The sequence below is a fragment of the Engystomops pustulosus genome, chromosome 7 (genome assembly GCF_040894005.1).
Source record: "Engystomops pustulosus chromosome 7, aEngPut4.maternal, whole genome shotgun sequence".
NCBI lineage: Eukaryota > Metazoa > Chordata > Amphibia > Anura > Leptodactylidae > Engystomops > Engystomops pustulosus.
Window position 1 is genome coordinate 159,357,371 of NC_092417.1, and position 13,143 is coordinate 159,370,513.

The following is a 13,143-nucleotide window of genomic DNA, read 5'->3' on the forward strand; positions in this document are numbered from 1 at the left end:
AGTGTGATTTGCTTGAATGGAAAACTACTCCACATTACCTTTAAGGCTAACATAGACTTGGCAGCATTGGTGGCAAGAAGGAACAGCTCCTGGAATGGCCTTAGGATACCTGCCAGACCCAACAAGGAATGGGGATTGGTCTTGTTACTGGTGCCCAGCTGGGTGGTCACAGTGACCCTCTCAGTGTGGCAATCCACCCACACTCATCGTAGCTAACAGGGATGTTGTACGAAGGGGAGCTGCATGATTGTAAGGTCTGCCCTGGTGTACTCGCAGATTGTAACAATCCCAGACTTAGTTTGGGGCTGGCTTAGGCTTAAGCAACTCTGCAGTGATGGTTGGTTGGCTGTCTTTTAGTGTTCAATACGATGCATTTTCCATTCTGCTAGACAAACCCCAGACTCTACTTGTTACTTCTTACTCTTTACCTACAGTACGTCTAACTGTGCACTAACACTCCATGAAGAAAACCCTTTTATTAATTTTAGGTTATAGAAGGTTCTGGGTGGCTAGCCAATTAGGATGCCTACCTGCTACTGTGTGACAGGATAACATCATCAAACCTTAGTAAAAGAATAAAGGCTGTGCACAACGTGGTATCAAATGCGATCAGGATTTATTGTGAGTACAGTTGTGTACAGTGACGTTTCGGCCCCCTGGGCCTTTGTCAAACACTATAAAGAGATATAATACAAAATAAGGCATCAGTATCTGCAGGATACGATATACATATATACATTTTGTAGTAATGCGTATTGATGGGCGATCGGTCATATAACGATGTAACAATGCATTACATAGATACAATAGAAGCAACAGAAAGTACCATATATTATCCAGGATAGACCTGGTTGTATGCATGTACGATGCTGTATGGACAACAGCTATACAGCCAAAAATAGAGTGTTTGATGGCATAAACACATAGATTGCATCATATATTCACACAAATATAGGCATGAGTACAGATATATTGCAGGGGGTATGCAATGCCATACTAAGTTGCGTGGATCCACTTATACTATTAAACAAGATGCGTTCCGAATGGTGCAACTGCACGCTCTGTATACATAGGGAGCGTGAGTATATAAAGAAACAGCCCATGGGAGGGGCTGAGTGACGTGGATCAAATCACAGTGCTGCCAGGATCATGTGCTGTGAAGTATCGGTAAATGTAGGCGCATAATGTGGCACGTAACATGGCGCATGGAGCTGTGGTACATAGTGTGTCGCACGAGGGGTGCGTGCGCATGCGCAGTACAGGATAACCAAAGGAGACGTGATTTATCTGAGCTGATAAATGACTACTGGGGTGTCACTAGGGACATGTTACTAGTCAGCCCGTTGGGATGGTGACTATCGGATCTGTAAAAGTAAATGTATAAAGTTAGGAAATTGACAAGTAATCACAATACAGAAAATGGTAACCGTGATGCATGGTAAACACCTAGCCTCATATAGCATACATAGATCATATACTCCGCTCCTTGTTACGGTATATCAGAATTATAGAAGACTTTGTATATTGTAATCACAAAGGGAAGCTTGCTGGATTAATACATTACAATCCTTGGAACCAAGAGGACTGAGAAGAAGAAGTCTTCTATCATCGTGATATACCGTAACATAGCGCTTTCTTGATACCACATTGTGCACAGCATTTATTCTTTTACAAAGTCTACGGGGTAGGATCCCTAGTCTGCTGCACACTTTATATCTAGAGGTGCTAACCATCTATCTACAAAAATCATCAAACCTTAAACATGAATAATAAAATATTATAATACACAGTGCTGACAATGGGCATTAGGTGGAGATGGTACAATACCTTGGTCTCTTTGGCAGGGTCTTAATGTTGGCATACAATGGTTACAGTTAATGGCAGGAGTTGGTTTATTAGGCCCTCTCTTCCACTACTCTGGGTCACTACACTGATCAGCGTCCCCAGGATCCTACTTCTCTATGGATCCCAGAGGTCTAACCGAAGTTCACCCTACTTGGAGTTTGTAAAGTCTATTTCCTGAGACCAATTGGATGGTGGCTCCCTCAGAATCCTCTTTTGTGGTGGCTTCAGAGAACCTGTCTGACACTGTTGCCTTTACTTACTTCTTATGTATTTGGTGGTAGTCCTAGCAATGGGGCTTTCACTGATCATACACTTTTGACCTATCCAGTAGATCCGTGTAAAAGACGACCTTTCAATACCTCCACAGACTCCAACTCTTGGCATATTTCAATAGGCTCCTATCCACTATGCTGGAATCATGAGGATAACTATCAAAGTAGCTGAAGAATGGGCGAAAAAACTGGTGAAGGGCCCTCCTTAAAGGGGTTCTCTGGAGGTGGAAAAACATGGCTGCAGTCTTCCAAAAACAGCACCTCACCTGACCATGGGTAGTGTGTGGCATTGCAACTAAGCTCCATTCATTTCTATACAGCTGAGCTGCAGTACTGGCGGTAACCATGGTCAGGTGTGGTGCTGTTTTTGGAAGACTGCAGCCATGTTTTTCCACCTCCAGAGAACCCCTTTAAGTAAAATTGTATTTAGAATTTGGCTTTGATTGTGTTCCGAAATTCGAAATAACTTTTTTCCATCCATTTGTATCTCACGGTCATCAAACAGTCTCAATAACGCCAAGAGCTGATGGATTCTTTTCCTACAATTTTACAAATCTATTTTAGGATCTTGGTGAAAAACATGGATTTTTAAAAAAAAAAAAATTCTTTTTAATGTCCCTTTTAATGATGAATCCTTTTGCTTTAAAGAACTAGGACCTTCAGTGTGCTCATCCAGCAAAATGACTTACGCGGTATTAGTTATATCCCCTGCGTAAGAGAGGAAACTGTGCTATAAATCTCAGACCGGATACATCATAATTGTGTGATCTTCTGCCCCCTTAATTCATCGCAGGTGCCCGAGAGCGGTGTTCTCTTCTGTATGAAGTATCGGGTCGGGCTCGACAGCTGTCTTGAACTTTTTGCCAGACACTGTTCACAAAAAGAGTTGGAGAAAATTTCTAGTTCGTCATAAATCTTTGCGGATCACTTTAATGTTCTGGTTCTTAAAGTAATAACTTATAAGACATCCCTTTAAAAAAGATGAATGAGTAAAGTCGACTGTGTCATCCTACTCTTCATCTGAAGCAATTTTTTTTTAATAAAGGAACATAAACTTTTACATGTTTTCTAAAAACAAAAATATCCAAAAATATATGCAAATTTAAAAAAAAAATTCAAAAATTATCGACATCATTTGTACTATTAAGGTCATATATATTTTTAGTTTTTTTTAGATTTTAAATTCTTCAACATATGATCTAAAAGTGCTGGAATTTGCGTTGTTATAATTAAAGGGACTATCGCCAGACGACAACCCCCCATCATTATGCCCCATTTAAACTTTTTTCAGGCAATTTTGCTTGTAGACCGTTTCATAATTTTTTTTTTTTTCACCTTTTTTATGGTCTAAAAATGGCTGATCTGTGTTTCTCAAATTAAAATTAATTTACAGTTTTAATAAGATTTTTATGTGTCGCCCTTAACAGCCAATCAGACTTCACTATAATTTCCTTGCTCTGGATAAGTAGGGCCCATTGTTACCAGTTAGGTTGATTAAAGCCTTGTACATGCATATATTACCTTATGATATGATATCTGAGTTGTAAATGACCTTATCATTGCTAAAGTAGAGCTTTAAGGGGACAATATTTACATAATACTAAGCGGATACTAAGGTAGATTCCGCGGAAATCCTTTCAACATTATATTATAGAATTCTATCGAAGAAGGTCTGGAGAACATAGAGGAGGTCCATTGTTTCTCGTCAAAAACAATAAGGAAGGTTGTAGACAGAGAATACTTTATAAACTATGGGTCCTCCTGAACTGATTTTTGGGCTGTATCTCGGCCTGAGGAAGGAATCGTATCGGTATTGTGTTTCTAACCACGACTTTCCTGGTCAATCGTGGGAGCAAATATTCTTCGGACGAAAGCGATGGCTGTATGCTACCTTTCCTGTAGGTCACAATTGTCCAATTTATCAATCACCAACAATCTGTAACTACTTGGTTCAGAACCATGAACTTACCAAAGGTCTTAAGATTAATATTAAAAAATGTCCTCCCTAGAAGCATATAACAATACAACACCCTATTGAGGAGCCATATGGTGACCCATGGAGTGCGTCGTAAGGAACCACCACATCGACTTTTTGAATTTTCAAAATCTAACAAAAATTGTAAATTTTATTTTAAAAAATTTATTTTTCCCCCATCCCAGGTGTCTATTACATGGCCAGATGATCACAAAAGTGAATTTGAAGCCAAATGGCTTAAGAAGAGATGTTTTTCAGAAGAGTCAAGAGCAGAAATGCAAGAGGAACTCTTTCTCCAAGGTAATAGAAAGTCATTGAACTATTCTGGATGGCTTGGATATCCATATTTTTAGTTTTTGTAGTGGTTTTTTAGACACCGTAACTACTAACGATCTATCCACAGTAGAAGTCATCGGTAGTTGACCTGCTACATACATTTATTACTGCCCTCTAAGTTTTTATGAGGCTTCAACCAAAGGTCACTGTTGGGTAGCATTACTTACTAGGAATGTATGTATGAAATTACCCATGTAACTGTGTGCGTTTTACAATGGTAAAAAAGTTGTAAAATTTATGCTAACTGGGATTTTATTCTTGCGTATATTTTTTTCCTTTGGGTCTCTTTATTTAGTTTTCGTTGGCATTGATCAGTGAACCCATTGTCTGGACATATTTATTTTACAATTTAAAAAAAAAACATACTTGCCCTCCTGCAGCTTCTGGTACAGCTTCATTTCAGTACTTCTGGTTTTCAAGCTTGTATCCGGCCAGCCAATGAATGGCCTCCTTGGTATATCAATTCCTCTTGCTATGGGAAGGTATAACTTGCAGGGGGTTTTGGTTGGAACTGGGACCAAGAGGCTTAGGGGGCCCATAAAGTGTCACTTTCCCATATGAGAAGACATGTACTATAAACCATACATTATAGACGGGATCCTGGCACAGACTTTGCACTGGGGCCCATCAGCATCAAGTTACGCCACCGGTTGCCTTCTTTGTCTTCACCAGGTACAAGGAGGTCACTGATTGGCTAAAGCACGTCCCATTTTCCCCCGGTTGAATGAGTGCAGGGTCAAAATCCAGAAGAATTGCACTAATGTTGGAACTGGAAGCTGGAGCCCTCAAACTATGTTTTTTATTCAAGGAATTCGAGGAAAATTCCTTTTAGATATTTAGCAAAGTGCAGATCATTGTAGAGAATGATGACTTAAAAAATTATAAAAACTTCGGTCCTCACCACTGGTCCAGTGTGGCACAATGGAGTTCAAAACACGTCGCTGAGCGCTACTTTTTTCCCTTTTACCACACAGTTTTGCTTTTGTTGTTCCCTCATATGTTTTTTAAAAGGATTTGAATAAAAAGAAAATTTCAATGGATTAAGGTGCTGGAACTCCTCCCTTGTTTAACCATGATGGCCTATGGACTGCTAGGTAAATGTTCAAATTTATGTACTTTCCAGTGTATGCGGGAGGCTGCAGCTGGACCTGTTATTTTTGAAGGGGAGGCCGATGCTGGACATGTTATTAGTGAAGGGGAGGCCGATGCTGGACATGTTATTAGTGAAGGGGAGGCCGATGCTGGACATGTTGTTAGTGAAGGGGAGGCCGCTGCTGGACATGTTGTTAGTGAAGGGGAGGCCGCTGCTGGACATGTTGTTAGTGAAGGGGAGGCCGCTGCTGGACATGTTGTTAGTGAAGGGGAGGCCGCTGCTGGACATGTTGTTAGTGAAGGGGAGGCCGCTGCTGGACATGTTGTTAGTGAAGGGGAGGCCGCTGCTGGACATGTTGTTAGTGAAGGGGAAGCCGCTGCTGGACATGTTGTTAGTGAAGGGGAGGCCGCTGCTGGACATGTTGTTATCGGCAATTTTCTTAAGAGTCAAACTCAGCATAGATAGTCATTCATTGCGAAGGGGGCTTGGGGATATGCTCATTGCCAAGGGAATGTGGGGGACATATGTGCAGAACCTATAAAATACATTGGTGGCAGTGGTTTAGTTTGTGCTATATGTGGGAGCATAGCAGTACATACTCGCCTGTCCTGATGGAAGAATGCAATGACTTTCTATGCTGAGCGTGGCTCTGTATAGATAGTCAGTGCAGAGCGTGCACACTCGCAGCTGCATGGCATCGGCTCCGAAGCCCATGCACAGATCTCTGGCTTTTATAGAAAAACAAGGATTGGGCTACTTGATGGTAAGTTTCCTTTAAGGGAAGTTGTTGCTGTGCATTTTATTAGTTAAGGGAGGCCTCTGCTAGACAGAAGCCATAACCTGACGACACCAATAGGGGGCGTAAGTGCCTAGGGCGGCATCAAGTCTAAATACAGCCCTGCCCAGACCCGGAACTGGAAATATAGATCATTTTCTGATGATCCATCACTTTTAAATGAAGTCAAAACTGAGATATTAGGAGCAAATTCATGTAATCATGATTAACCCTGTGAGGAATATAAATCAATGACCTATTCAGTTTTTGCTTAAGGGAAGACGATTAAAAGTGATCCGTGATGCGCCTTCGTATGTGGCCGCTTTTTAACAGTTTCAGCTGTCAGGAAATAGGTTTTTTTTTTCCGCAGTTAAGGCTGAACATCTCTGATTTATTGTATAACCGCTGGTTCAGGAGCCAACGCCAGAATTTATTTTTCCACTCCGGATTCCAGAGGATCATAATACATGACTTGTTTCATACCATTTGGCAATAAAACTTCAATGTTACTCTAATGGATTTGGTCTCTTGATGTTACTATATACAGTAGCCGAGGAAATACTGCTTTGTTGTATCGTAGTGAAAGATCTTAATCTCAGAATTACATTTTATTTGTAAGTAATATGTGGTACAAATATGGAGCTTTTCTGGAATACTGGAGACATTGCGATAACTAAACTCGCACTCACAATTTAAAGTTGACTTCTTTAATAAAAGCATAAGCTGTGACATCATCTATTGTCAGTAGTGATGTAATGATGGGTCAGTGTTATCTATATAGAGGTCATTGTACAGGGAGGGGGAGGAGATAAGCTGTGACATCATCTATTGTCAGTAGTGATGTAATGATGGGTCAGTGTTATCTATATAGAGGTCATTGTACAGGGAGGAGGAGGAGATAAGCTGTGACATCATCTATTGTCAGTAGTGATGTAGTGATGGGTCAGTGTTATCTATATAGAGGTCATTGTACAGGGAGGAGGAGGAGATAAGCTGTGACATCATCTATTGTCAGTAGTGATGTAATGATGAGTCAGTGTTATCTATATAGAGGTCATTGTACAGGGAGGGGAAGGAGATAAGCTGTAACATCATCTATTGTCAGTAGTGATGTAATGATGGGCCAGTGTTATCTATATAGAGGTCATTGTACAGGGAGGAGGAGGAGATAAGCTGTGACATCATCTATTGTCAGTAGTGATGTAATGATGGGTCAGTGTTATCTATATAGAGGTCATTGTACAGGGAGGGGAAGGAGATAAGCTGTAACATCATCTATTGTCAGTAGTGATGTAATGATGGGCCAGTGTTATCTATATAGAGGTCATTGTACAGGGAGGAGGAGGAGATAAGCTGTGACATCATCTATTGTCAGTAGTGATGTAATGATGGGTCAGTGTTATCTATATAGAGGTCATTGTACAGGGAGGGGAAGGAGATAAGCTGTAACATCATCTATTGTCAGTAGTGATGTAATGATGGGCCAGTGTTATCTATATAGAGGTCATTGTACAGGGAGGAGGAGGAGATAAGCTGTGACATCATCTATTGTCAGTAGTGATGTAATGATGGGTCAGTGTTATCTATATAGAGGTCATTGTACAGGGAGGGGAAGGAGATAAGCTGTAACATCATCTATTGTCAGTAGTGATGTAATGATGGGTCAGTGTTATCTATATAGAGGACATTGTACAGGGAGGAGAGGAGATAAGCTGTGACATCTATTGTCAGTAGTGATGTAATGATGGGTCAGTGTTATCTATATAGAGGTCATTGTACAGGGAGGGGGGGGGGGATAAGCTGTGACATCTATTGTCAGTAGTGATGTAATGATGGGTCAGTGTTATCTATATAGAGGTCATTGTACAGGGAGGGGGGGGGGGGAGATAAGCTGTGACATCATCTATTGTCAGTAGTGATGTAATGATGGGCCAGTGTTATCTATATAGAGGTCATTGTACAGGGAGGGGGGGGATATAAGCTGTGACATCATCTATTGTCAGTAGTGATGTAATGATGGGCCAGTGTTATCTATATAGAGGTCATTGTACAGGGAGGAGGAGGAGATAAGCTGTGACATCTATTGTCAGTAGTGATGTAATGATGGGCCAGTGTTATCTATATAGAGGTCATTCTACAGGGAGGGGGAAGAAAAAAGCTGTGACAGTTTTGGGCAGTTTTCTTAATATCCCGAACAGAACCGTTCTTTGAAGAAGGAAAACCTCCATTCATGGCTAAATCGTACACAAAGTACAAGTGTGTCATTCTATTGACAACACCATGTGATCCATCATTCATCCTGTGGGGGCACTGCAGAGAAAATAAACACTTGGCGCCAGTTTCTTCCACAAGTTAGAGTCCAAACGGCGGAATATTCTATGATCAAAGGAACTTTCCAAAAAAAAAAACTGTACAATCTTTAACCTCCGCTTAACTCACACCTATATGTCGGTATTAGAACCAGGTTTCCTTTGTGTTTGCGTGATTGCCCTTTAATTACATCACATCACATCACTGTAGCAATATACTACTATTCCTTGATTTGCCCAGAGTATTTCTAAACATCTTCTGAATGTATGGAAATGTTTATAGACACAGTTAACACAGCAGTAAATTATGTTGTACTACAAGGGAACGGTTTTCGGGCACAAGTGATACTCCATGTAATGTATTACTAAACATCTGGTAACAAGAGAACCAACTTCATAATCGACACCAGACAATGGAATGAAGGCCACACTTGTACACAATTACATAAGTTGTCAGGATGTTGTCATACAGTGTAAGACCTTCCAGATCATGTTTCTTTCATGACCCCATATGGTGGCATCATCCAGAATATCAACTTTAAAGTCAGATGTAAATTGGTTGTATAAAGTCAAGGAGGCGGAGATTTTAACACTGAAGTCAAGCTCTCTCTTCTTCAGAAAGCCCCTTTCACTGTAATTGATGGTCTTGCATCCAGAGACATCATTAACCAAATCTTCTGAAGTCTGATGCATGATGTCAATCACAGAAGAGGAGGCGCTCAGACCCCCCAACCTTGACTTCAGTGTTATAATCTCCTCCTCCTTGACTTTATACAACCAATTTACATTGCACTTCAAAGTTAATTTTCCGGATGAAGCCATCACACTGGACCATCAAAGAAACGAAAACTAGGTGTTGCGCTGCTTCACAATTTTCTGGTAGTGGTTTATTAGGCCAATTGCTGATGGCAGGTTCCCTTTAATTTCCAGCTATGGGGCATGGAACTTCACAGCCATTTCCTCTGCTACTCATACAAAGTGATGTCATGAATATAAAAAAAATTGAGAATAACCAATGACTTCATCCCCAGTGAGAGTCTGATGAGAGCCCAATAAAGCATTTTTGAACCAAAAAAAAAGTTAAACAAATCTATCATCACTCACATACCATAGTTATGGAGTCATGAACACATCTCACAACATAACTAGAAGAATGGAAAATTAAGACCATTAAAATTAGAGCAAGTTTAATTTAAAGAATGGTATTTAAAGGGACCAAATTTTCCACAGAATTTATGATGTTCATTAAATGGAACCTTTCACCACCTTTCCCCAACTGTGGCTCTTTGCATATATTAATAGTTGTCACACCGAGGACTTTGATGGAGTTGGAATTTTTTCTCTAGTCCCCATTGCTCCCAGTCAGTAACTATTATGCAAATTAGGCTGCCTGATGAGCAGGTCAAGGGTCCTCCAGACCAGGACCATCAACTTGCCGTAGATCAGTGTTAGCCTAATTAGCATGAGATGTCCAAGGACTTTGAGTTTGTGAAAAACAACCTTCTAGTTCATAAAAATTTCATTTACAACCCGTAATATATATAGTGTAAAGGGATTTCCATATGTATTAACATATCCACCACATAAGTGTTTGGTTGATGGTGATCCAACTGCTGGGACATTAAAGGAACCTACAAGTTCCACCAAGTTCTCCATCAGAATGGAGAATGTGCATTCTAAGTATATGGGACCTCTGGAAAAGCTTTCTCCAAGAATCACATCAGGTATAAGAGTGCATAGTGGAAACCCCCTTTAAAATAACTGGTGCTATCCTTACTATGATGGTTCTCTCTTTATTCCTTAAAATGGTCATCGGCTTCTCAGGCTTTAGTATTCTGGTACACTCCTACTGCTTTTGGAGCAGGGGCAATGAGCAAGAGCAGGGGCAATGGCCGTGGCACCAACTATACGTTGTGCATTAGTAATTTTGTATAGAGAAAAGTAGAGATGCTTTATACAAATCACCTACCTATATAGAGGTCCTCTCCCCTCTTCCACCAATGCCAACTTTTGAAATCCTTGAAAAAAATCCCCTACCTCTGAGGTTGGTACAGCTTTTGTTCTCTAGTTCCAGTATCCAGTATATGTTTCTTTAAGTTCTCAACTGTCAATTGGGTGGGTTGTCACCTAGCACTTACCTGTAAATAGTCTAATCTACATATTGGATCAGGAAGGCTTCAGAAAAATACTAACACTGCTGGAAGATGCGGAGCTATCCAAGAGTTGGAATTGTTGAAAGTTACTCTTTAAAGGTTTTATACCAAGTTTGCTTGTTATCCCCTTTCCACAGGATCTGGTTGGTGGGGCTCCAACTGCTTGGATCCCCAATTATGATTTGATAAGGGGTCCTGTTTTCACTAGTTGGGGTAGATGTATCAGGCACCAGCTCTCTGTGTTGACCCAGCCCATCGGCCTGCACCGTATATATATATTTAGAGGTTCCGGCATAGTGCACCCGGCTCAGGTCCATGCCAGGTGTTGCTACAGCCTATGCGGGAACCTGATGCAGGTAGTGCATAGGCATGGGGCATCCCTGCCCAATGATGGCCCACTCCACAACCTGGTACCACCTGCTGAAGTGGCATAGAGGCCGGAATAATCTCAATTCCTGGTATTCAGGCTTACAAGCCGTGATAAATCCCACCCCAATGATGAAGAGGCAGGTCAAGCATTTTTCCTGCTGCTCCATTCTGTACTAAGGGATTTTTGGAATACTGAGACCATCACTCACCTAACTGTTCTAGTCCGTGAATGTGAGTGCAGGTGCTCCCTTCATGTCAAATGGAACATCAGGACACATGCTCGACCTACCACTCAATCAATTAGTACCCTCAATCTAGTGATCAGTGTAAGACCCTATGAATCAGATTGTTATTCCCCCCCCATCCTGCACTGCCATACTGGACAGAAGCAGAAGACCTTATTTTGACCTGTGGGTCTGTAAATTAAAAATCTGCTAAAACTTCATATTTGATCATCCTCTCACTTCTACTCAACAAACGAGCCCCAACAGGTGGAACTGTGGTGAAGAGGTTAGTATTTCATACGCCGAGCCAACTCTCATCCCTTTTTACCATGAATATACAGTATAATACAAATCAATTTTAGATTGGGTGTCTCCTTTTGTGATTTTTGGCTTAACTGATCTTTGGCTTACACTTGGATTAATGATTCCGACATCTGTCCAAATTGCAGGAAATTCATTGCACAATAAAAGCTATTTGGAGTTTGGTTACACTCGTATTTTTGGACAGAGACGTGTAATTTTAACACCTAGTAAAACGTTGAGTCTGAATATTTAAAGAAACAACACTTTATCATAACTTAAGTTTCCACATCGGCTAAAGTTCTGTTTTTATATTTTTTTTTTCCCCCCAAAAAATTTATTTTTTCTCGAATTCTGATGTGTCACTAAGTATATATTGTGCATTGTAATTACTGGAGTCCTTAAAGAAGTAATTTATTTTATTGATATTCTCCAACGAAAAAAGATTCAGGCATCCTTCTCTTAAGTTAGTTCATATAATCTCATGTGACCTCCCCCCTTTTGTTGTCCCAAGGGGGTCTTAATCTTAGGTACCAGATTACCTGTATGATCAAAGTGCATGAAGTGTGCCGCACAAGCTGTGTGAGGGGGCACATACTACTTTTACAGGTACTGCAAATGTCACACAGTTGTAATGAAGGAGATATTGTAGCCTCCCTGACTGTATACTTAGTCTCTTAGATTGATACATCCCTTTTTATGTTGTGTCGGGTAAGAGGTGTGGCTTAATTAGAGAATAATCTCCATAGCATATGGTGTACATTGCAACCTTGTAAGTCTGGAACAATACGAGTTTCATGTCTTTTTAAGGATGATGCAGAGAAGGATAATGACACTGTCCTCCCAGCAGGCAGAGATGGTACTATGCTACTATTTAGCCTGAAACACATCACCTGCATTTTTTTGTTTTTGTTTGTCTTTTTAATGTGATCACATAATATTTTTAATGCCATACCATTAAATTAAACCTACCATGAGGAATCAGAAGTAGATCTGATGGTAGTTTCCTCCTGCCTGCCTCTGCCTTAATTTGTAATTCAATAATCCTGGAACCTAATCTAACTTGTTAAAAACTTTATTTTAGTAATATGTAAATTACCTGCAAAGGGCTACTGGGGCGTGGAGTAGCCTTAGCTCCCAGTACCCAGCCAGGCTAGTACGCGCCCCCAATAGCCTCTGAAGTTTTCTTTAAAATGTAACTTTTTGACTATTTTTATAATTTTTTTTCGACATTTTTTTCCTGGTCCCAGACCAGCAGTCAATCATCCCAGCCCCAATCCTCCCATAAAGACTGCTTTGTGATCCATTATTTTTGGTGAGTTAAATTTTAGTTTTTTCTTTTTTGCACTGTCCAGAGATGGTACAAGAGCAACCAAAGCCCATGTCTTGTTTAGGCATCATGGGATTGTTTGGTGTAAAGAATACAAAGTATTTTTCAAAAACGGTACTTAAAATACATATCTCCAAAAAGTAGAGGGTTATCACCCTTCTA

The 13,143-nt window shown here is 40.5% G+C and overlaps 1 protein-coding gene across 3 annotated transcripts in view; it reads left to right on the top strand.

Moving 5' to 3' along the window:
* The window catches only part of BBOX1 (gamma-butyrobetaine hydroxylase 1), a 63,945-nt gene that overhangs the window by 9,895 nt on the left and 40,907 nt on the right, over positions 1-13,143 (top strand). For all 3 annotated transcript variants that reach the window (XM_072118550.1, XM_072118547.1, XM_072118551.1), the window contains one exon: positions 4,278-4,392. In XM_072118550.1, the coding sequence (XP_071974651.1) occupies positions 4,278-4,392 (115 nt within the window). The remainder of the gene's footprint in view (positions 1-4,277; positions 4,393-13,143) is intronic.